Genomic DNA, 24,714 nt, shown 5'->3' on the forward strand with positions numbered 1-24,714 from the left:
AAAAACATGTTTTATGCCAAATATGACTATTCTATTTTATGAAAAATATACTAATGACAAAATATTTGTGCAATGCCTAACTCAAACCAGAAACTGTAATAACATCTACAGTTACATAAATTATGAGGTGGCTCACTTGTGAGCTGGTATTTTTCTCCTCAGATGTAAGAGGATTTCCTTATCTTGTACCTAAATTTATGACACTCATTTTTTTTGACAACATTACCATACACACAATGGACAAGAGAATATCTGCAGAAAAGTACATACATGGAAAAAGAAAAAACTACATTTTAACTATGTTCAGCATTTAACATGGAGATCTAAGGTCTAATCCTTTTTCTCCAACCTTACATATAACAGATCAGTTTTAAAAGCAAGTTAAAGCAATATTATATTTTTTCAAAGAAGAAATTAGCCTTTGTCTCCTCAGTCTTTTGCCTATGATCACCAGAAATGAGAAATGGAGAAATAAATATACTACTTGTAGCTAAAATGTATTTGTCTTTTCTTTTTAGAATGTGGCGTTGTGAAAAGTATTTCCCAGTTTCCTACCTAGAGAATGAAGGTGAGGTTTACCCAACATCTTGGGGAAGGAAGCCATATTCCTAGCAGGTAGGTCTATAAAATGCTATGTCAAAAAGAAAGTCAGAGTGACCTTTCCAAGAGGTGGAGAAAGCAGCCACCCAAACAGCATTAGTTAACAACTGGTGAAATGCTGGGATGAACCGATGTCTACTCACTAGCCTGTGGAGCACGATACACATACATGTCATGCCCAGATGGCCTCAGGGGATAAGAAAGGCAGGCACGCTGTTTCTAACACCCAATAGCCACGTGTTGTCTAGACCAGTGATCCACAAGGACAGAGTGAGGGTATATTTGTGTGTGTGTGTATATGCCTATGTTTGTGTATGTATATAAATATGTCTCTATATATGTACCATATACATATGTCAGAATCTTGTGGTCTAGATGGAAATGAATGAAAAGGGTACAAAACAGCACATGGATTTCCTAAATCTGATCAACACTGGCCAGAACAACCTTCCAGCTTCCTCTCACACAGGCTGGTACAAGTGATCCAGAGTAAGTTTCAAATGGGGACTGGGGTATGAAGAAATTGTATGGCAGGGACCAACATGGCAGATGTTGATGCTCAATGAGCATGTAATGTTGAAGGTTCTAAGAGAAGCTGGACCTACGAGCGGGTGCTGCTGGTAAAAGAAGAGGCCAGGAGACTGCCACCCCGCACACAAGAGACCACTGAGGGCAACTCTATGACCCATATTTGTTCATGATTTAAAAAGTGACTCTAAAGCTGGGGCCTGCAAGGGTGTGCTCAGAGAATCCTCTAGGAATGTTTTTAAATGCTGTGTTTCCATCTAGATGATGATCACACTCCAACGCACTTATATTCTGGGCCATCAGGATAATGTCCATCTCAGGGAACAAGCTACTGGTTCACTTTAAATTCACAATCCCTCACCTCAAGTGATCACCGATGCAGCCTGTTCATCCTATCACATCTCCCTGGTGAACTGACTCTCCAGCTCTCTGACACAATTATCTCATTTCTCCAACCCTGAACATCTTTTCCTTCCTCACTCTCAGTGATGACATTCTTTATCTTACTGAGAGAAGAGAATTAACAGAAGAAGACTTCCACAAGCCCACACCCCAAATCACCAAGCTCCCTGCACCTCTGCCTGCTCTTCCATCACTGCAGCTGCAATGTCAAGCAGACATCTATCCATTCTCCTGTCTAAGGCTGACATCTACATGGATACCTGGGCATCATCCCTTCCCACCCATCTGAGGACATCAGGCTTACAAATGTCCCGTCTCTCATTCCATTTTCCTTCTCTATTGGATCATTTCCATTAAACAATACTTTTTTAAAAAAAAAACCTCCCTTCATCCCATATTCTCATTGAGCTAACACCCCATTTCTTTGCTCCCCCTGTACAGCAAATTTCTAGCAAGAGTTGTCCATACTAACAAGTCATCTATCTTTGTTACATTGTTTTCGCTTGCCACTCTGTCCTGAACCCAGTTCTATCAGGCTTTTATCCCCACCACTCTACTAAAATAACTCTTGCCAAGGTCAACGATGGTTAAGAATGTACTGAGATTTTGCCAAACACAATGGTGAATTCCCAGTTCCCACTGTACTTGATCTATTGATAACAACTGATGCAGCTTTACACTCCTCCTTTCTTGAGACTTCCTCTGTTTGACCTACAGGACCACCAACTCTCCTCGACCTCACCAGCCTCTCCTCACCAATCTGTTGACTGCTCCTCATCCATGCACCACCTGAGTGTGCAAGACCTTGAACTCTTTTTTCTTTTCTTCTTTTTTTGTTTTTGCGGTACGCAGGCCTCTCACTGTTGTGGCCTCTCCCGTTGTGGAGCACAGGCTCCAGACGCGCAGGCTCAGCAGCCATGGCTCATGGGCCCAGCCGCTCCACAGCATGTGGGGTCTTCCCGGACCAGGGCACGAACCCGCGTCCCCTGCATCGGCAGGTGGACTCTCAACCACTGCGCCACCAGGGAAGCCCAAGACCTTGAACTCTTTACCATCACTCACTCCCTATGTGAGCTCATATGACTTCATAGCTTTAAAAACCGTATGCACCAGTTCTCAAATTTATCTCTGTAGCCCAGAAATATATCTCCTTTGAAATCTAGGCTCATGTACCTGAATGCCTACTTCACATCATGAAATAGATTTCCACTGGACAACTCAAACTGAACTTGTCCAAAACTGAATTCTTGCTTCTGCCCAAACCTGCAACTCCAACTCCCCTCCTCATCTCAGAAGACAGCAACTCCATTCATCTATATTTTCAGACCCCAACCTTTTAAGTCCTCTCTCCTCCATCCAGAATCTGATAATCGCTCGCCACCTCCATTACTTTCCACCCTGGTCCAGGTCACATCATCATTTTTTGCTCCAAGGCAACAGCCAGCCAATGGGCCCTCTGCTTCCACCCTGAACAGTCTCTATATGGTCTAGTCTCCATAAAGCAATCACAGTACGTATTTTAAAATTTAACTCAGATGGTGTAACTCTTCTGCTCACAAACCTTCCACCACGGTTTCCCATCCACAAACAGTGAAATCCAAAGTCTTCACCACAGGCTATATGGCCCTTCATGATTCAGCCCCTGCTAACCTTCAGACCTCACCCCCCACCACCACTCTGGCCATACTGGTTCCCTGGCTCTTTCTATAACTACCTAGAACATCCTTCCTGCTCAGAATATTTGCAATCACTGTTTGCTCTGCCTAGAACTTTCTTCCTCCAAGCAACCTCATGGCTTGGTCCCTCACTTCTGTCAGGGGTCTGCTCAACTATCCCTTTATCTAGAGAGCCCTTTTATGGAATGAAGAATTCTATGATGGCCTCCAACCTTCCTGTCCCCTGGTGTACATGCCCTACATAATCCTCTACCCTGAGGGTGACCTGGACCTTTAAATATGATGGGCTGTCACCCCTGTGATTAAGTTATGTTTTATGACAAAGGTGCAGGGATTTTGCAGATGTAATTCAAGTTCCAAATCAGTTGATTTCGACTTAATCAAAAGGGAGATTATTCTAGATGAGACTGGCTTAATTAGGTGAAAAACCTTTAACAGAGGGACTGAGCCCTTGGAGGGCAGGGGAAATGTTCTCCAAATGCCCCTGAAAAAAGCAAAGTCAGGCTGTGAACTGTCTGGAGTGGGGTGGCCTGTAGGAGCTGAGGATCTCAGTCCACCCCTGCAAGGAACTGAATTCTGGCCACGCCCAAATGAGCTTGAAAGAAGACCTCAAGCTCCAGGTGAGCAGGTCTTAACTGTAGCCTGGTGAGCCACAGCAGAGGGCCCAAGTAGGCCGTGTCCACACTTCTGACCTACAGAAGCTATGAGATAATAAATGGATGTTGCTTTAAGCCACGAAATTTGTGGTAACTTGTTACGTAGCAATAGAAAACTAACATGCCTTCCTTAATACAGAACAGCACCCTCAGACTTTCTAGCCTCTCGATGCAGCTTTTCCTTCAGAGAAATTGATATATCATATCAGTAATGCTCGTATTTGAATTGCTCCTCTCCCCACCTCTAGAATGTAAGCTCCTGGAGGGCAGGAAATTTGTCTTTTGTTTTTTTCCTTATTGCGTCACAGGGCCTAGAACAGTGCCACGCACAAGGTAGGTGCTTGATAAATATCTATAGGATGAATGAGAGTAGCTGCTGTTTACGTGTATATCAGCAGAGAGTGATCCCCAAAACTTAATAGCTTTTAACTGTTAACTTCCAAAGGTTATTTCTCAAATTAAAGTACAGTTGACCTGCAAACATCAGGGATATGAACTGTGCAGGCCCACTAATATAAGGATTTTCTTTTTCAATACATACATACCACAGGACTACACAGCCCACGGCTGGTTAAATCTGTAGATGTGGAACTGTGTATACAGAGGGCCAGCTGTAAACTTATAAGCAGATTTTCAACTTCGCTGGGGGTCAGTGCTCCTAACACCTGCACTGTTCACAACTGTACAAGGATTGCCCTTAAAGGGGTCCAACAACATATTCTGAGATATTCATGAGTTCTCAAATGTAAAAAAACATGAATTTAAACAAATACCTTGTAAACATTTAACAACAAAAAAGATGCATATAAGCAATTAGGCATAAACATGTGTTTGCTAAAAATAAGTTATACTAAAATTCACTTCCATTTTGTGAAAATATTGATATGTCTTAATTTCAGAAATACTTTTAATGGATCCTGTTATGATAGCCTTTTGAATAGTTAGTTAAATGTTGACTAAAAGGCAGTAGAGTCAATAGGATTTGTTTTTGATTGAGCAACTATACCAAAAAGTACTAGTTAATTATTGAAAGGCATTCAGAAAGTGAGCAGTTTCTAACAGATGCCAGAAGGCTCTGTCCTCCTTGAACTGTTGAACACGATAATCAATGTTCTGGATAAAAGTGCAAAAGATAGGGTCATCAAATTGACAAGGGACGTATATACAAACATCGTAACTAATATGACACATTGACAGTCAGGAGTGAAATGTACGGTGGGCGAGCAAGGAGTCAAAACCACCAGGTCCATTCTTATAGTGACAAATGCTAAGATGTACACAGAGTTTTAAAACATAAGTTGCAGTTCAGAGTCAGCCTTGGTAGCCCTTCAAATGGAAAAAACACAATCAGAGGTTTTTGTTTGATGGTTGGGTCATGCTAAATTCATCACCAAAGTACACAGGTATTTCAAAAGGCAATGAAAACTTGGACTGATTTAGGAGAAATTTATAAATTTCTCTACTTAGGAGAAATAGAGTGTGAACTGCAAAAAAACCACATGATCTAACTACTGTATTCTAGCCTGCTCAGATCACATTTGGAGTCCTACATTTAAATATGGGTGCTCCATTTAAAAGGGACAAGGTTAAACTGGAAAATAATACCATGAAAAGAGTTCTGAAGTTGAAGAGGTCTTAGAGTAAACAAAGTTAAACAAATTCCTCTCCTGCAGAACTTCTTAGAACCTTTAATGTTAATGTTCCTTGTGATTTACAAAAAAAGGTGTGCGTGTGTGTGTGTGTATGTGTAATAGATGGATACTACCTGTTGTTTCTTAACTTATTTGAACATGGAACTCTTTCTTCATGGAGAATCTTTTAAGACTAGTGACCCAAGCCATGAACTCAGGAAAACCACCACCTAAGCCCATGAGAAAAAGGGTAACAAAAGCAGATACAGACTAAAAGTCAATAGGAGTAAACACGGATGATTGGGAGGGGGATAGAGAACTATATCGTGAGAAGCAAGGCTAAAGGTACTTTTGCTGTTTTGCCTAGGAAAGGAGAAGAGGAAGCCTGGCAAACAACACATGGCTCTCAGAAAAATGAGAGAACGCAACTGTTTTATACTGTCCCAGCACCTAGAGCAAAACAATATTTGGAAATAAGGCTCAAGGTATGCGTTGTAACACTCTTCAGGAGACTTATCCAGAGAACCTGATATGTGCTCTAAGGGTCAGAATTTGAGCCCAGAATAGGAAGGTCAGCTTAATCTTCAAGAGGACATAGCAATTAAAGCTTCTCAGTATCGCAGAGGTGATCACGGAAAAACAGTGAACTGAAGTATGCACGGGGGCTGGGTAAACACCCAGCAGGGGCACTGAAGAAAAGACTCCTGCGTATGTCAAGTAGGAGGTTGGATGACTGGGGTCTAAAGGTGACTTCCAACACTGCATGCTCAGCGGGCTAGCCTGTAACCTCCATAGTCTCACTCACCCTTGCGTCTCAAAGACAAACACTGAGCCCCGCACAGAATTGCTTTCTCAGAAATATCGGTGAATATTTATAAGTGAATAAATGAACAAGTGAAAAATAAAAGGAGTACCTGTTTCCAAAGTCAAACAAAAAGAGAAAGGGCTATTTCATTCTCTGGAGACTGCTAAATACACTAACTGTGAATCACAAGCAAGGTTACTCTCAAATATAAGGAAAATAGTCTTGTAATAATTTCACATCTTGACTTGGAAATCAACTCTGAATTAAACTGCACCAAGGGTTGCTGTGAGGTTCCCATGGTAAGTACGGGAAAATGCACTGCAGATTGTGAATGACCATCAGGAGGAAGGGGTGATTATGGCGAAGATAATCTACCCTGAGAGATTATGATAATTCAGAGGGCTGGAAACTAAACTTGAAAATGAATCCACCTTTTATAGCCATGGCTCTGCAAAAGGCCCATTAGCCATGTGTTCTATTTGTTTAATTGTCAAAGGAGAACGTATTTTAAAATGCCTTCAAAAATGTGACAGGGAACTCTACTCAGTGCTCTGTGGTGACCTAAATGGGAAGGAAATCCAAAAAAGAGGGGATATATGTATACGTATAGCTGATTCACTTTGCTGTACAGTAGAGACTAACACAACATTGTAAAGCAACTACTCCAATAAAATTTTTTTTTTTAAAAATGTGATGGTGATTGACCTGGTAAGTTCATCTATTTACAATTAAGTTCAAGCAAATTTCGTCTTGAGATTCCAAATTCTTAACAAAGAATATACATTAAATTGACCTTATTTTTAAAAATCCTTGAAATAGAAAGCTTTCATTCACCAGACAAAGACTAGACTGTCAGGCACCATATTTGTATCCATTTCCTGGAAGACTGAGGGTTCTTTCATAATATATCTATCATTTCTCCACAGTGGCTGATCAAACCTGTCACTAAAGAATGTTCTGAACAGGCAACTTGTCAGTACAAGCATGGTTTATTTCTGTCAGAGACTGACTGCTGAAGTGAGAAAGAAACTCATTAAAAATCTCTTACTGTGATCTAACATTGTAAAAAAAGAAAAGAAAAAAAAAGAGAAAGAAAAACCCAAGGAAGAAAAGGCAAGGAAAAAATACTTAATGAAGGGTACACTGAGCCTGCAAATACACTCACATGGTGCTTTTCTTTCTTATTCTTCTTGAGGAAGCAACTAGAAGAGAGCAATTAGTCCTGGGAATACAGCACCCACAGGCTATTTGGGGAGATCAAGCAAGGTAACAATTTTATTTTATGCTAGTATTATGAAAAGCTAAGGAAGGAGATCAGAATATTGTACTATATGTAGGGAAAGTGATGCAAAATAAACAATATTATTTACCTTAATCTTAAAACTAGGTTCACGGCACAAGAAGCTTCTCTGTAGTCTTCACTAGCATTGAGTAAGCCCTTTAAAAACAAAACAGCAAACTGTTATAAACTCGGGAAATAAATGCATAAAATCATGATAGCCCTTGACTCATAGAGCCCTTTCTTCCTGGAAATTTCAAATCTAGGTCTTTACACATGCAGGTCTTATTTGTCCACATAAGACCTCTGTGTGAACACTAGAATGGTGTCTACTTCCCATCACAACTGTGGATTCAAATGTTTCATATAGAAAGCCTCAGTAGGAGGACGGGCCCTAGGAACAACTGGTATAAGCAGCAGTTAAGTCCAAAGGAAAGCTCAGCCATCTGGAGGGGCACCTTGCGACCCGAGCTGTGGACTGTACCGACTAGGCCTGGGTGATGCACAAAGGTTGGGCACTTTAAACCTCATGATGCAGAGGATGGAGGAACCTAGTAGGTGAGGCCACAGTTTACCTTTCTCACCTTTCTCCCCTAGAGTCTATTTCCTTGAACACAGATCATCAGTCATGACTGCCTCTGCTACACAGCCTCGCCCTACTCCTACCAATTCCTGGACATGAGACATTCCTATTGGAGTAGAAAAATAATGGATTTCAGGTCAAGACTTGGCTCTGCCACTGACCAGCTATGCGACTGGAAGCAAGTCATTCTCCGGACTTGTTTTCTCATTTACAAAACGGGGATAATACCTGCCTCAAAAGTTTCCTGGGAGAACAAAATAATGTATATGAAAATGAGTCAAACTATACCATGTTATTTACTACTAGGTATCCTTATCCCTTTTCCTGTTTCCTTTACTCTTTGCCTTCTGACCTGTTGTTATCCCTACCTTTCATCATTCAACCAATCCCTACAGTTTACTTCAAGGTGTTTTACTGAGTTGCCCAATACAATGTAAAGGCTCTACCTCTAAGTAGTTGTGCAACCTTGGCTGAGCCACTTCACCTCTGCAAATCTTTGATTCCTCAGGTATAAAAGATAAGGGTCAAGGACTAGATGTCTAACCTGCAATCATGAAATCCCATCACTCTATCTCCTCTGCATACAGCTGTTTCATAAAATACAGATCAGGTAGAATAGAAATCAATTTCAATGGAATATGCAGCTTTGGAGGGAAGATGTGATCCTCCGGCTGGTGATACTTGAAAGTATAACCACTTTGAGAGCTGAAGGGCTTGCCTATTAATTACACAGCAAAACCAGAACGGGGGCCTGCACTCTGGTTCTACGTCCACAGCCCCTGCCCTGGATAGCTCAGCATCCTTCATCAGCACCCGACACAACTCGTGGCACACGTGTTCTGTCATATAACTTTTAATATGAATTCATTTTACAGTCACTGGACTATTATTTTTACAAGGCGAGTTGTAGAGATAAATTGGCCATAAAATTCAGTGATCAAAGAATTATAAAAACAGTTTAGAAATCCAACCAGGAGCAAAAAAGAAAAGTATCAATTAACTATAATGTTTTGTGGCTGGAATCTAGCAGAATGGTGAGTCATTTTCTTTCCTTTTCTCATTTCACACAGTACCAGCAATTTCAGAAGCAGTCTGGTAATCAGTTCTTGCTCTTGAACCTATCATTTAAAGGTTGGAGGCCCTGAAAATCACAGTCAACAGTGACAGTCCTCTTTTCTCCATACTTATTAAAAAAGAGTGTTTACAAGCCTCCGCTTTGGAAGCACCACCCTGATATTGTCTATCTTTCTAAAATGTCAGGTTTTGTTAAAAGAAAAAAGAAAATCTGTCTACAACGTAAATGACAGGCAGAGAAACGTACCTGAGAGTCCTGCACAGACAGGGACTGTATCTGCTTGGGTATGCTGCTGGCGTTCACTGCGATCTGTTAACAGAGCCACCGTTACAGCACGTAAGAACACCAAAATAAGACGTTAAGGTCAGTGTGGTTACAGTAAGTCTCAGTTATCAGAGACAAAAATCTTAAATAATTTAAGTAATTTTAAAGCACTGTTTCCCAGAGTGTGGTCCTTTGACTACTTGCATTGGGATCACCTACGACACATGTTAAAGATTCCGGGGCACCATCCAGCCTATGCTTCAGAATTTCATGGAGACAGAAGAGAATCTGTATCTTTAATAAGTGCCCCAGGTGATCCTTAGGCTTTTAGAGAACCACCGAGCTGAAGTGAAAAGGCAGGGGCTATTTGATATTTTAAACCTGATAACAGAAAGATGCCCTACAACCATTTTTTTCTTGTCACACAACTTCATCTCAAGTTAAGGGCCCCCTAATGAAAGGATGTTAGGATTAGCACAACCTGCCCCTTTAATCATTACTTTGAACAATTTATTCACAGCACTGGATTTCAAAAATATTTAAGGGTAGGTGGATTTTTTTTTTTTTTTTTTTTTTTTTTTGTGGTACGCGGGCCTCTCACTGTTGTGGCCTCTCCCGTTGCGGAACACAGGCTCCAGACGCACAGGCTCAGCGGCCATGGCTCACGGGCCCAGCCGCTCTGCGGCATGTGGGATCTTCCCGGACCGGGGCACGAACCCGTGTCCCCTACATCGGCAGGCGGACTCTCAACCACTGCGCCACCAGGGAAGCCCAAGGGTAGGTGGATTTTTAAAGCACACTTTCCCCAAAAGAAAAGCTAGAGTGATAGGTTATATTTTTCTCTCCAAGCTGGAAACATGACCCTAATGTGATACCCAAAATATTTCTGCCTCAAGCCCTACTTTTGTGAACTCTTCCCTGGAACAAAACTTGAAAGGCAAACTAAAAGAGAAACAACACTGACAAAGAATGAAAAATATATATTATTCCCTAAACTTACTATCGATTCTAAAATTATCAGAAGTCATCAGAAACTCTTTGTGGCAAGAGTTTTCTAAAGTTTAAGAGCGTAAAATTCTTACTCTCTCTGCTTCCGTGAAAATAACTGTTAGTAATGAAGAAATAAGGGGAAGTATATCCACGTCTGCAGTTTCCTTTGAATTGCATCCAAAAACGAAGATAGACCGATAGATGAATAGATGGCTGTGCATGAGATGAAGCAAGTATAGTAATGGCAGAATCCAGGTGATTGCTGGGTGGATGTTCACTATAAAATGTTTTTAATGTTGCAATATTTTGGAAGTTTTTCATATTAAAATGTTGGGGGAACATGACTATGTTAGAAGAACAAACAACCTGTGTTCATTAACCAGCCAAAGGACCTTGGTCTACCCCAAATGATCTCTTGTAAAGAATTTTTCAGACTGATTCCACAAACTTTTTTTTTCTTAAACTTAATTTTTTTTCTTTTTCTTTTTTATTGAAGTATAGTTGATTTACAATGTTGTGTTAGTTTCTGGTGTACAGCAAAGTGAGTCAGTTATACATACATATATTCTTTTTCATATTCTTTTCCATTATGGTTTATTACAGGATATTGAATATAGTTCCCTGTGCTATACAGTAGCACCTCGTTGTTTACCTATTTTATTTATAGTAGTGCATATCTGCTAATCCCAAACTCCTAATTTATACCCTTCCTTTTCCCTTTGGTAACCATAAATATGTTTTCTATGTCTGTAAGTCTGTTTCCGTTTTGTATATAAGTTCATTCTTAATTAAGGTTTGAGATACTACCAAAAGCCACATCACATCACCTACAGAATATCCTACCTTTAGTCAAAGAAGGTTTGTAACATGGAAAATTCTTAATGGCATTTACTATAGGTGACAACTTCTCTTTCCCCTGGGGAGGCCCATTTCATGCCCTGTCCCTTACTCCTGGACAGTCAGGGGCACAGAGAGCTATTACCGTGCAACCTCACTGTGTAGGTGTAACCCTGCACGTGATGAAGAAACCAGTCTCTGGCTCCCACTGGTGCAGGAAATGCACAGAGATGCACAGGAGTGGTGGAGAGGGAGGTTCCCTGCACAAAACATCTTCCTTGACAACCAACTGTAGTCTGCCAAATTTCACCATTATGGACCCCATTCTATCAGTTTAGGGCATGATTTCTGGGCATGCATTTTTAAATGTAAAAACTTACAAGAAACCTAACACATTAAGCAGCTGTCATTCATTAACAGTATAATATAAATTTGTCTATTGGAATTTTTTAAAATTTTAAACAGTTTGCTATTAAGAAGGATACTTGAGAGAATGGGTGTTTTGATAGCAGGGGAAGAGAAGAATAACAGATTAATGTTGGACACGGCCCTGGAGACAGGCCTCTGGGACTGAGTGAAAGAGGAAAGGATCTTGGAATAGAGACAAAAAAGGGACAACATCCACTTTCTAATTTTTCATAGTGCTCTATCTAATCTTCTCATTTTCTATTTTTAAAAATACTGTAGCTAGGGGGCTTCCCTGGTGGCACAGTGGTTGAGAGTCCACCTGCCGATGCAGGGGACACGGGTTCATGCCCCAGTCCGGGAAGATCCCACATGCCGCGGAGCGGCTGGGCCCATGAGCCATGGCCGCTGAGCCTGCGTATCCGGAGCCTGTGCTCCGTAACAGGAGAGGCCACAACAGGGAGAGGCCCGCGTACTGCAAAAAAAAAAAAAAAAAAAAAAAAATACTGTAGTTAAATGCAATGTGTTATCCTGGATTAGATCCTGGGACAGAAGAAGGATGTTAGTGGACAAACGAATGAAATACAGATACAATCTGAGATGTAGCCGATAGTAATGGAGCACTGATGGTTTTTAGTTGTGACAAACATGTCAGGGCTACGAAAGAAATTAACGGTAAAAGAGCATGGATGAAGAATGTACGGGAACCCTACAGAGTACACTATCTTTGCAAATTTTCTGTAAACCTAAAATTATTCCAAAACAAAAGGTTTATTTTCAGAAATACAGGAGATTCTAAGTTTAACCACAACTAGTTGGAAAACCAGTCACCTGCAATAAGAACACCTTTTAGAAAGTGACATCATAAAAGCATCAAGCAAAACCCGTCTGTGATCCAGTACAATCAATTTGGAGGGAGAAATTAAATCTTTGCCTCCAACTACAAATGGGTCTAAGACAACATGAGAGCTGACAGGCGTCTAGAAAACACAATGTCATCAGAAATAATTTCAAAAAGCTAAAGGCAGTTTTAACAATCATCCAGCAATAGCACTGAGTAACATAAGCAATGAATTTAGCTTTCACATTGTGTCTAAGCTCTGGTAAAATTCACTCAAACTAAATCCACACCAAATGTATTTTCTCCTCAGAACAAAATATCAGAGTTGGGAAACAATTAACCTAGCCTAGACTCTACAACAAAATTCTTCAATATACCTGTCATGGGCCCTACAGGACTTCTGTCATCAAACCTTCCCACCTGGCACCATTACACTTGATTAAATAAGGACAACTTTTCCAAGGGATTTCTGAAATGTCTTGGTCGTTTTTGGGGGGTTTTTTTGTTTGTTTGCTTGTTTTGGGGTTTTTTTTTTTTTTTTTTTTTTTAGACTTCTGATAGGCAGATATTTAAAACAAATCTTCAGGTATTTGCAGAACTCAATCTTCCTGGATTCCAGTCTGCACTTTCGGATTCAGAGCGACTAGTGCGGTTTTCCTAGTCAGTGGGTCCTTCATCCTAGTCATGTATCAGAATCACATGAACAGCTTTTTAAAAATCAGAGTTGCCTTGGACATCACCCCAAACCACTGAATCACAATTTGATTTGCTGGGTCTAGGGATCCGCATTTTTAAAGCTTTTGGTTTTTCTGATGTGGAGCCATGATTGCAAACCATGTTTTCATGACCCCTAACAGAAGGGCTACTATAAATCAAGTGTTTCCTTAATAGAAGCCTTGGAAAATGTCCTCCTCACTTAAATGAAACCAAAAGAAAGTGTGAATTTAAACATAAAGTCAGGGCTTCCCTGGTGGTGCAGTCCCCTGCCAATGCAGGGGACACAGGTTTGAGCCCTGGTCCGGGAAGATCCCACACACCACGGAGCAACTAAGCCTGTGCGTCACAACTACTGAGCCTGCGCTCTAGAGCCTGCAAGCCATGACTACTGAGCGCATGCGCCACAACTACTGAAGCTCATGCGCCTATAGTCTGGGATCTGCAACAAGAGAAGACACCGCAATGAGAAGCCCACACACCGCAACAAAGAGTAGCCCCTGCTCGCTGCAACTAGACAAAGTCCACATGCAGCAACGAAGACCCAATGCAGCCAAAAATAAATAAATTTAAAAAGAATAAAAAATAAATAAAGTCAATTTTACTTTTATATAAAAAATTAAGGTATAAAAATTGCTTAAAGAATTATAAGACGCGCATTGATTATTTTGGAGTCTGACAAAAGGATTCCAAAATCACTGGTCAAAAAGAAGATCAAACCACAATGAAAATTTTTTATTAAAAAAAAATCAATAATGAGATAATAGTTGAAAGGTTTCATATAAGCTCGGATGCTGTATCAACTAGGAAACCCTACCTAAGAAGTACCACCTATTTGGTATTTGTCCTTGCAAATACCACTCCCGAGCCCTACCCCCAAAGAGATGAGCAGCTTCTGGAGAGAAGGCCCTCTTCTGTGCTTCTGTATAATTCCCACAATGCCATAGTGCCTAACGCAGCTCCATGGGAAATCAGACCCAGGTTAAACATTTGTCCAATTAACTAACTTCATTATTATTGTTATATTATTAACCTTTAGTCTCCACTGACTTCCACCATCCAAGTGGAATAAGATACTAAATAAATGAAATTAGCATGAATTATTTACTTATTACAAATTAATAATTACTAGTAGGTGACGAATACTTTGCAAGGCTATTTCTTAAAAACCAGGTTAAGAACACACTAGGACCAATTTCCCACTAAGTTTGACAAGTGGTGTAACTCTGGAACTTTACATTTTACACCGGAATTTCTCATCTCCAAATACGGTCCTGTACCAGGCACATCTACCAAATGTCCCTCTGGCAAATACCCCACCCTGGCCTTCTCAGTCTTCTCCAACTAGTGCTGTAATACCTGGACATTCTGCCTATACTTCCCAGGAAGCCAAATAGCCCCCCACAAAATAAGCATTTCTAAAATGCCCCTTCTTTATTGTAGCATCTCACTCTTAAGTATGGAACTACTAAGGCTACTTTTTCTGAACTTCAGCTCGATTATAAAACGTCTTCTGATCCTTCCCCCACTTCTTACCTACTTATAAATATGATAGATCTATTCAAGCACTTGTTTACAGTCTGATTTTCAGTGCATAAGTTTCCATGTCACCAACAAATACATATAGCATGTCTACTAGATGCTAAGGGAACACAGACAAGAAAAAAATACTCTCCCCAGTCACTTAGAGGCTTATAGTCAAGTAAATAACTCAACTGCAATTTAAATGACAAGTATTATTGAAAAGCTTATTACGAAGTAAACACACTGGCATTTCAATGTGCCATTTAGTACATCTTTTCCCTTTAAAAGATGTTTAAAGGTATAAGGTACACTGTCTGAGACTGTATACGGGCTTTTTTTCCAGCTTTGAGGTATAACTGACAAATACAATGATAAGATATTTAACATGATACAGCTTTTATTTATTTATTTATTTATTTATTCATTCATTCATTCATTCATTCATTCATTCATTTATTTGGCTTTACGCGGGCCTCTCACTGTTGTGGCCTCTCCCGTTGCAGAGCACAGGCTCCGGACGCGCAGGCTCAGTGGCCATGGCTCATGGGCCCAGCTGCTCCGCGGCATGTGGGATCTTCCCAGACCGGGGCACGAACCCGTGTCCCCTGCATCAGCAGGCGGACTCTCAACCACTGTGCCACCAGGGAAGCCCCATGATACAGCTTTTAATAACAGTTATAAAAATCCCAAATCAGCAGATTCTGTCAATCACAGTTCTACGTAACTATGCTTTATTTATATATGCACCCCTCAAAGTGCGTACACAAAAAATGTTAATGGAATACAGTTTGTAATAGCAACCTAAATGCTCAAGAAGAAAGAAATGGTTAAATAAACCATTTTGATAGGTAATACTCCTCAGCAGTTAAAAATAAAGAGGCAGATCTATAGCAACTACTGTGGAAAGATTTCCAAGATATAAGGCAAGATGAAAAATTTTATAGTTTTTATAATCTCATTTATATTTTTAAAATGATATGCTAGATTTCTTTATGTACATATTTTTATGTGAACGAGCAGGAAAGGTCTGGAAGAAAACATGGCAAACTGATGACCTCTGGAAAGATAGGACAATCACAGGGGTAAGAACGGTAGCAGGATAAAAGTGGTCCTTCAGAGTTATTTCTATTTAATTCTCCCATACCTTTTTACAAGTCTTTTTTTTTTTTTTTTTTTTTTTGCAGTATGCGGGCCTCTCACTGTTGTGGCCTCTCCCGTTGCGGAGCACAGGCTCCGGATGCGCAGGCTCAGCGGCCATGGCTCACAGGCCCAGCCGCTCCGCGGCATGTGGGATCTTCCCGGACTGGGGCACGAACCCCTGTCCCCTGCATCGGCAGGCGGACTCCCAATCACTGCGCCACAAGGGAAGCCCTTTTACAAGTCTTTATGTGCCTCTCAGTAAGGCCTATCCAGACTAACCCTTTTAAAATTATAAACTCCTACCATACTACCTCACCCTCTACCCTATTCTATTTTTTTCCATTACTCCTATTCCATTGTAACAAACCACATAACTTACTTACTTATGAAGGCTATTGGATATCATTTATCTACTCTCATTGGAATGGAAGCTCCAAGGACAGTGGAAGCTCACAAGGACAGGGATTTCACTCTGTTTTTCTCACTGATGAATCCCCAACACCTACTAAAACAGTGCACACAGTACACACATTATATATATAATTTATAGTTTATATATATTTATACATATAATTTATGTTTATATAATTTATATACTTATCTTTATGTTTGTTGAATATTTACATATTCAACCATTTTAATTCCCTTTATAATAGATTAAAAATATTTTTTACTTCACATTCAGAGAGTGACTTGGTGTGATTGGTAAATCAGGGGGCTACTTTAATCAAAAGCTTTAAGGACACAGGAACCAACACTGAAGAGATTCTGAACACAGCTCAGGATGCTGAAACGCCAGCCTTGCGAAAAATACCCCCCAAAAACAAAAACAATAAAATGGCGTGGGAAGCTGTGTAATAGCAGATAGAGCTGGTGATTCCTAAACTTTGGGGGGAGTGTTTACATTCAAACTAATGTATCCTTCCACAGAAATAAGAAGCTTATCTATACGCTTCCTTAATTATAAGCCAGTATGGGAACAGACATATGCCACTGGGAAACCAAGTGAGTCTAGATACAGTAAAGTGCCTAAGACTTTCAAATTCCACTCAAGAAGGTTGACAGGGATGTTTGATGAACAACTGACAACACGCTATACACTACTCTTTTTCCTGTCTATGAAGAAAATACATTTGCCAGAAGGATACTGCTATTATCCAAATAACAGATCAGTTATAAGAGCAATTACAACAAGCACAGAGTAAGATATTCTCAAAATGAACTTAACAAATCCTCATGAGGAAAAACCTTCACCCATCAGCCTACACTAGTAAGGCAGGATTCCAGTGAATATCTTCCAATGAAAATGTCCTGCAGTGAACCAATAACGAATGATTTTTGAGTCAATGACGCTACTTGAATCATGTTATTTTGTTCTATTTCTAAGGAGAACTGACACTTTTAGTTAGAGTCACTCTTAGAAGTAGATGAAAAACCTTGATCTGCACTTCACTCTAGATAAAACAGTGGGCAAGAAGAAGGTAGAGTTCATGATAATGGGTTAAGATCATTCCAAAAATCCAGCAGGATATGTGTGTAGCCAACATGTCCTACTGTGGAGCACATCACCATCCTTCTAACTTCTTGATCAAAGCTCATGCTTGATGTACGAAATAGAGAGATTAATTCATATGATAAATATAGGAGGAAACAGGATCTGAAGGAGAGTTACCAGTAGGAGGCAGGCAGACTGAAAAATCCCTAGGAAAGGCCCTTCAAGAAGGCATGAGAATGAAAAGAGACCAGAGCCGGGGTGGGGAGGGATGACAGGGGGAAGGGTGGCTTGTAGCTCTGATGCTCTCTTCTTAGATGGTCCAGCTGGTTATTGCCACTTAAAGCAGAATGATAAGATTTACTCTATTTAATTAAAAGGAAATGTCTGCTAATTTAAAAAGAAAGTTGGGATGGATATCATCTGTAGCCCAAAGTCTTCTGTTTTCTTAAAGAGAATTTATCAAAGTACACATTAATTACTAGATTTGTAAAATACTTGGAGCTATTTAAATATGCTTAAACTTCCTCTAGGAGAATTAGGAAGTCCTTTGAACTACAGTCATCATTAGTTATTAGAATAATTAACCAGTGGAGGAAGTAAAGTTAATCAAAAGATGACCAGTTCTCAAAGGGTGGCTGATGAAAGACTGTTCCTTGCCTACTAAGTCACCCAGGAGATTTAAAAATCAAAACCCAACAAATTCAACCTAGAGTTCCTAACCATGTTAATATCTTGCTTTATGGTAAACTAAAAATCTAGGAGAAATTTTCCTGTATGCCTATTATGTTTTCTAAGTGACAGTAATTCTAAGAATTAAGATGAAGTGAGTAACTAATTTGTGCTAAGAACCCCACTGAATGCTTCATGTAAGTGATTTTATCAATCCTCACAGCAATTTTATAAGTATTGTGATCACCCCCACTTGACAGAGGAGGAAACTGAGGCTCAGAGAGTAAAGTAATCTGCCCCAATATACACAGCTCCAAAGTAACTCAGACAGTATCAAGACCTGCAAAGCCTATGTGCCTTTTCTTTTTTTTCCTATACCACAAGAACAAAATTTTGAAGGTTCTTCCCCAAAGAGATCAGACTCTGATACTCGTGGGAGGAGGCTGGGGGGGAGATGAGGCAAAGAACTAAATAAATAACCACCACTCACCTCTGGATTTTCTTCTTTTACTCTTCGTGACTGTAAAACAATTACATATTCATTAGTACACACACGCCCCCAAAAACACAAAAATAAAATTGACACAGGTTAGAAAATCATCATCAATGTTATTTACCTTTTCTTGCGAAAAAGCTGCTTTCCCTTCTTCACTTTTTTCATCCATCTCGTCGTCACTCCACTCCCAGTCACCGTCTTCGGTTTTATGAAGGTGACCGCTTGACCCCGGAACTCTTCTCACCTGCACCACAACAAATCCACCCAGTTCTTCACCAGCTGAACACGACCAGTGTTCGCAGGTGCAGCTACTTGGGTTACACAGCATACGCTTACCCTGAAAATAACCTGAGTGGTTATGAATTCAGGGGTAACTAGCAGTGAATACCCCAAAAGACTACACAGCCTCCAGACTCCTACACTCATCCTCTTTCCAAAGATATTAAGTTCTTGAAATGTTTTACTCTATGTGTGTAGAACAAAATATTTTGGAAGAGTACGACACACGTCAGCCATGAAGGATCAAGCCCATTTTTCACTTTGGCTTCAGTTAACACTGTATGAATCACTACACGTGAAAGGCCACGTGGTAGGTTTCAAAACTGCTTAAGGAAATGCATGCAAGCAAGAGACTGAGGACTAAGGGAAGACAAGGGACTCAGGCAGCCTAATGAAGCATACTAGTCTAGGGCATCAGCCATCTACAACCTATATCAAAAAAGCAAATACCCTTCTGTTGCCACCTTGCTCTTTTTAAGAACCTGACATCATGCTTATTTTCCCAGGATTCTGCTCAACCTACTTGAGCAAAACAAAACAACATCAAGACTATTCTTAACACACCTTTCGCGATTGCTAGGAACACAGCAAGATAACCAGCAGCCATGTCAGATGATCTAAACAGATGATAACAATTTTCTGCCATTATTTCGTATTTTTCTGAGCTAGGGTAGAGATGTGGTCCACGGGGAATGCTTTCCACGTGTCTCTGTGGTTGGAAAGGCAAAACTTTTCAAAGGAGCGGATGACTGAGAATAATGAGCCTCTGACCAAAGTAATTTGCTTTAAAAAATGGACTGAGATGACTCACACATAGAGAACAGACTTGTGGTTGCCAAGGTGGGGGGAGAGGGGGAGGGAGAGGGAGGGACTGGGAGTTTGGGGTTGGTAGATGCAAACTGTTACATTTAGAATGGATAAACAACAAGGTCCTACTGTATAGCACAGGGAACTATATTCAATATCCTGTGATAAACCATAACGGAAAAGAATATGAAAAAACAATGCATATGTGTGTATAACTGAGTCACTTTGCTATACAGCAGAGACTGGCACATTGTAAATCAACTCTACTTCAATTTAAAAAAACAGAGCAAAAAATGGTCTGAGACATGGTTAAACAAAGCAATGTAGCAAGCGAACATGATGGAACATAACAACCAGTGATCCACTGATTCAGAGAAATCACAAGTGGAAAGGGACCTTGGAGACTGTCTAGTCAAACCCCCTCACTTTACAGACGGGAGAACGAAGGTCCAGAAAGTGACCCAAGATATCACACAGGTGTAAAAACAAAATGAAGGCAAGAAAAGAAGCCTTCAGATTCCCATTCAAATGCAAGTTTTCCTATGCCACTGAATGGTAACTGTGAAAAACCAGCTGTCTAAAAATGTCTTGTGAAGACTTTGAAAGAGTATGACATGAAGAAAGACTATCTTCCATAATAGAAACTATCCAGTTATACCGTAGGAAGTTCATGAGTTCCAAGAGAAATACCACAGAATTTAGGTGTAAAGTAATCATTTACACATGTTGGATCAATGTGAAGTCGTAAACAATGCAGACTTGGGGTTGGGTTTGATTTGAAGGCATTACCATGTGGAACCTGTACAAGTAAGCCTGACCACTTGGTCTTGAGCTGCAACATAGAAACTTAAAAAACAAGCAAAAGGTTCTTACTCATAATTGCAAACGGTTATGCTCAATTTTTTTAAAAAGCTTTTTTCTCCACTAATGCACCTTCAAAACACTTAGCACTTAGTAAAAACTCCTTCTGTGCTTGGCATAAGATATTTTTTCCACTTGCGTTTTGAGTCATTGGAAAGACCTAGTTAATGACAGTGATTTTAATGATGCTTGTAGACATTGGCAAGGTACTGTAGAAAAGATGCTGAAATGCACTTCAGGATTTTTTAGAACAGACTGCTCATTTTAAAGCTACAAAGAAATGGATAAAGAAAAGATTTTCTGTTGACATATACAGTAAAATTAATTATTTTCTTAGCAACACTAATCATGACGAGAGTAATACAGAGGAAAATCTGATAATGACTACATTAAAAGAAAGCATTTAAAGCCACATCTACTACAAAACATACTATTAACTAAGAAGCGAGAAGAAAAGTAAAATTGTGGATCATAAACAGAAAAAAACTCTACCTTCACTCAGATTGTAAAACCCAAGCATGGTTGATGAATTAGTATTCTTCAAGTACTCATTCAAAAGATCACACCAGGGAAATCTCTCTTTCTGAAGAGTCAGATAGTGCAGCTTCACACCCTAAAATTTAGTTTATGTGCTTTTTCCTCTCGCTCTACGTTTACAAAAGTTGTCCATTTTGTTTCTTCAAGTGGGATCCAACTACAGACAATAAAATGGCCAACTTCTATTTCTATTTTATTTTATAACCCTGACTGTGTCCCTCCTCTTAGAGTTTTATCTGCTGGAAGAGAGAAAGATAAAGCAAAATGTCTAGGATTATAGCCTCAGACATTGAAAGAAATGGTGGGATGGGCCTTTAAGTAGTAAATATTGATTAAACAAATAAATGTAGAAATTAAGACAACAAACACTCAAACATCTAGGTAGCATAAAACACTGGTGTAAGCGTAGCAAGAATAAGAATACAAATTTATTCCTTAAGACTGTTATCTCAGTTTATTGGAAAGGAAAAAACTCGCAGCATAATTTGAAACCCAGGTTTCACAGTGTATTTATGCGACACTGACCTCTGCGGAAGAGACCAGAAAGCAATTTTACAAAATTACATCCTTGTAGGGAGTGTGTAGGGATGACAGGAAGCTTTTAGGTCTTGAGCCAAGGCAACTAAGTTTCACATGGTTTAAACAAATGGGGTTTTTATTTAGGAAATGAAGAATCATCTACAAAATACATGCTTCAAAAAAAGATGCGTAAAAGCTTCTACCCTCCCCCATCCCCTACAGTGATGAGCAAGGACGTTGCCCACCCCCAGACCTCTGATTGCATTCCTGTTACATCGCTCTTATTCTATTAAATGGCTCACTCACTGAGTAAAGCCAAGAGGTGGTTGAATGAAATTTTTTCTCTGTTGGCGATTTAAAAAAATAACCCAGTGCTTCTCAGAGAAATGAGCTCAATTTAAGTGATAGCTAGAGCTATTCATAAGCCCACAAATTCCTCAGGTCAGAGCTGGCAGTAGCGAGGTTAGACAAAGTTTTACATGCAATAACATTTATTCCCAAAACTGGGAATAAAACACAATTGAGCAGTTCTACTTATACCATACCTCTGACAAGGAAAGTAACATTATCTTCTCTTCCTTGAAACAGCATTTTTATGAAAATCCATTAAAGAAATGAAGTCCTGATTCCCACAAAAAGTCAGGCTCCACCAGACAGATAGAGGGAACAAACGGTGTGGTTCCCCGGCCAGTTCTTGTGGCCATGGGGTCAGGTCAGAGGCACAGCCGAGATGGGGAGGCCAGGGAGAGGGAACGGCAGCCACCAGGGACACAGTCCCTGGATCTGTTCCTGGACTCATCTTCCCAGGGGCGCCCCTTCGAACAGGAGCCGTCTATAACTATCAGGACCCAGGATCTCCACACAATATCTCAGGGTGCCACCTGGCCCCAGACACCAGAATAGAAGGAAGGACGTATACAAGAGAGTACAAGAGGGCCAACGGAAGCACTTTCTATACAAGGGGTTAAATATGTTAGAAGTGCAAGTGTGTTTCTCTGACACACTCCTGAACAAAGGATGAATGTGACCCAAAGAAATACTGACCACGGTTTAGTAGAATTCGTCTCAGTACTGCATGCACTTCCTTCCAAGGCACCGGCCAGCTACTTCCACTACCACATAACTTCTCCCTGGAGTGGAATTTCAGGGTCTCCTTGGAATGGTTTTCCCATCTCTGGGAATCCTGTTCTCCACTTCCCCTCCACCTGTTGGACAAACTACGTGCCTGACTGTATGTAGCCCAAACCCAAGATGGGGAGCCCACCCACCTCACATCTGCCCACCAAGGACACCCTGGACATGGCAGAAAGCAACACCCAGTAACTTTTCTCTCCTCAGGCATTCTAATAACCAGAAGTAGAAAACATGTTTCTAATCAATTGCCGTTTATAATGTCCTTGAGGCACGGCCAAGCAAACAAAAAGCCTTCTAAATCATCAGAAATTAAACATCAAAAAATAAAATTGGACTCACCAAGTTTTCAGCAGTAAATATTTTCCTGTCCCCATAGCTTATACTCTGACATTGGCGCCTGTGCCCACCAGCTCTCGGGCCCCTCCGTCCCACGCCTACTGTCTGGCCTTACTGTGCTCTCGGGCCCACGGTCTGCTTCCGCCTCTTCCATCAACCCCGCCTGGCTTCTCCCGTATCATATAAAGCCTGGAGCCCACAGCTGACGCTCTTGAGGCTGCACTTGTCAGTAGCCCATGGCCCCGTGCCCATTCCTGGCCACGCCACACCTGAGGAAAGCCTGGGCTCAGCCTGAGCCAATGGAGAGGAGGCACACTGCCTGGTGATGTCACAGGGAACCACTCCTAACCGGGGCATCAGTCCTGCTACAACACTGCCACTCAAAGCGTGGTCCCCAGGTGAGCAGCAACAGCATCGCCTAGAAATGCTGAATCTCGGGCCCCACCCCAGACCCACTAAATCAGAACCTTCCTTTTCGCAAGATCGCGGGTGATTCACATGGTCCCTCAGGTTTGACAAGTTGTGCTCATTGTTAGTCTAAGTCCGCCTCCCCAGCCCTTGATACCAGCTGTTACTCATGTACCAAGAGTGACTGAGCACTTGAAACATGTTAACTAATTTAACCTTCACAGTAGCCCTGGGAGCTGAGGACCACTTTCTTCCCCCTTTTTTTCAGAGGGAAAACCGAGGCGCAGGGGAATTTAAACAACCGGCTCGAGCTCATGCAGCTGGGAGTGAGGGCGCTGGAAGTCCCACCCCAGACTCCAGGGCTACCCCCTGCTGCCGCTGCTCACGGGAGTGCCCATCCCGCCCTACCCCACTCACCCCAATAACTTCACCTGCGACCCTGAGAGCAACAAGGCCATCCAACTTATACCCCAAGCTTTCTATTCCCAAGAAAAGTTTTCATACCCTCACCCCCCTGAGCCTCTTTCCCTCCAGCGTGTAAGGAAAATGGATTCCTTTTCCTTTACAGGACCAACGCCTCCTACTGTGCTCATTTATTCATTCACTCATTCATTCCTTCAAGACACAAACAGCCAGGCTCTGGATCCCCTATGTCCATCACAAACATGTGTAAGTATCTCCTATACTTCTTCTCCCCACAAACAGGGCGGGGAGGGGGCTCAGTTTCTGCTGCTTCCATCACTCCATCACTCGCCCCTCTCACTGTCAACATCTTTCTAAAGAGCATCTCTGATTGCTGCCCTCACTTCCTCAATCTTTAGTCTCATACAAAACGTTATCTGTCCCCGTTTGGCCATGAAAACTGCGTGCTTTCTCTCCCCGAGATTTAACACCATCGCAATTGTGTGATTCAGCGCTTCTCTCTGTTGCTATAATGTTAGCCTGCAGACACAGCTGAAATCCATTCTTCCGTTGTTTCACACTCTTCCCAAACCTGTGCTGGTGACCTTTCTCCTCCTCCTCTCTTGTCCTGCTCTGTCTCCCGCTGTTCTCTGTCTTTAACACAAAAATGGCTGCTCTTAGCCCACTACATGCTCTTGGCTCACTAGACGACGTTGTCTAGTGACCTAAAACACACAGTCTCCAGAGCCCCCTCTCTCCATGGAAGTGAATGACCTTGGAGACTTCATCTCTTAGTCTTGTTTTGCAAATGCTCTGTTGGA

The 24,714-nt window shown here is 41.1% G+C and overlaps 1 protein-coding gene across 1 annotated transcript in view; it reads right to left on the minus strand.

The window, feature by feature from the left end:
• Nucleotides 1–24,714, minus strand: part of STK39 (serine/threonine kinase 39) — a 324,305-nt gene that overhangs the window by 114,314 nt on the left and 185,277 nt on the right. Inside the window, exons 11-14 of the mRNA XM_082631371.1 lie at nt 18,732–18,854; nt 18,605–18,634; nt 9,482–9,544; nt 7,669–7,736 (exon numbers count right to left, since the gene is read on the minus strand). Of these exons, the coding sequence (XP_082487497.1) occupies nt 7,669–7,736; nt 9,482–9,544; nt 18,605–18,634; nt 18,732–18,854 (284 nt within the window). The remainder of the gene's footprint in view (nt 1–7,668; nt 7,737–9,481; nt 9,545–18,604; nt 18,635–18,731; nt 18,855–24,714) is intronic.

Source organism: Mesoplodon mirus (assembly GCF_964341445.2).
Source record: "Mesoplodon mirus genome assembly, chromosome: 8".
In the NCBI taxonomy this organism is placed as follows: Eukaryota; Metazoa; Chordata; class Mammalia; order Artiodactyla; family Ziphiidae; genus Mesoplodon; species Mesoplodon mirus.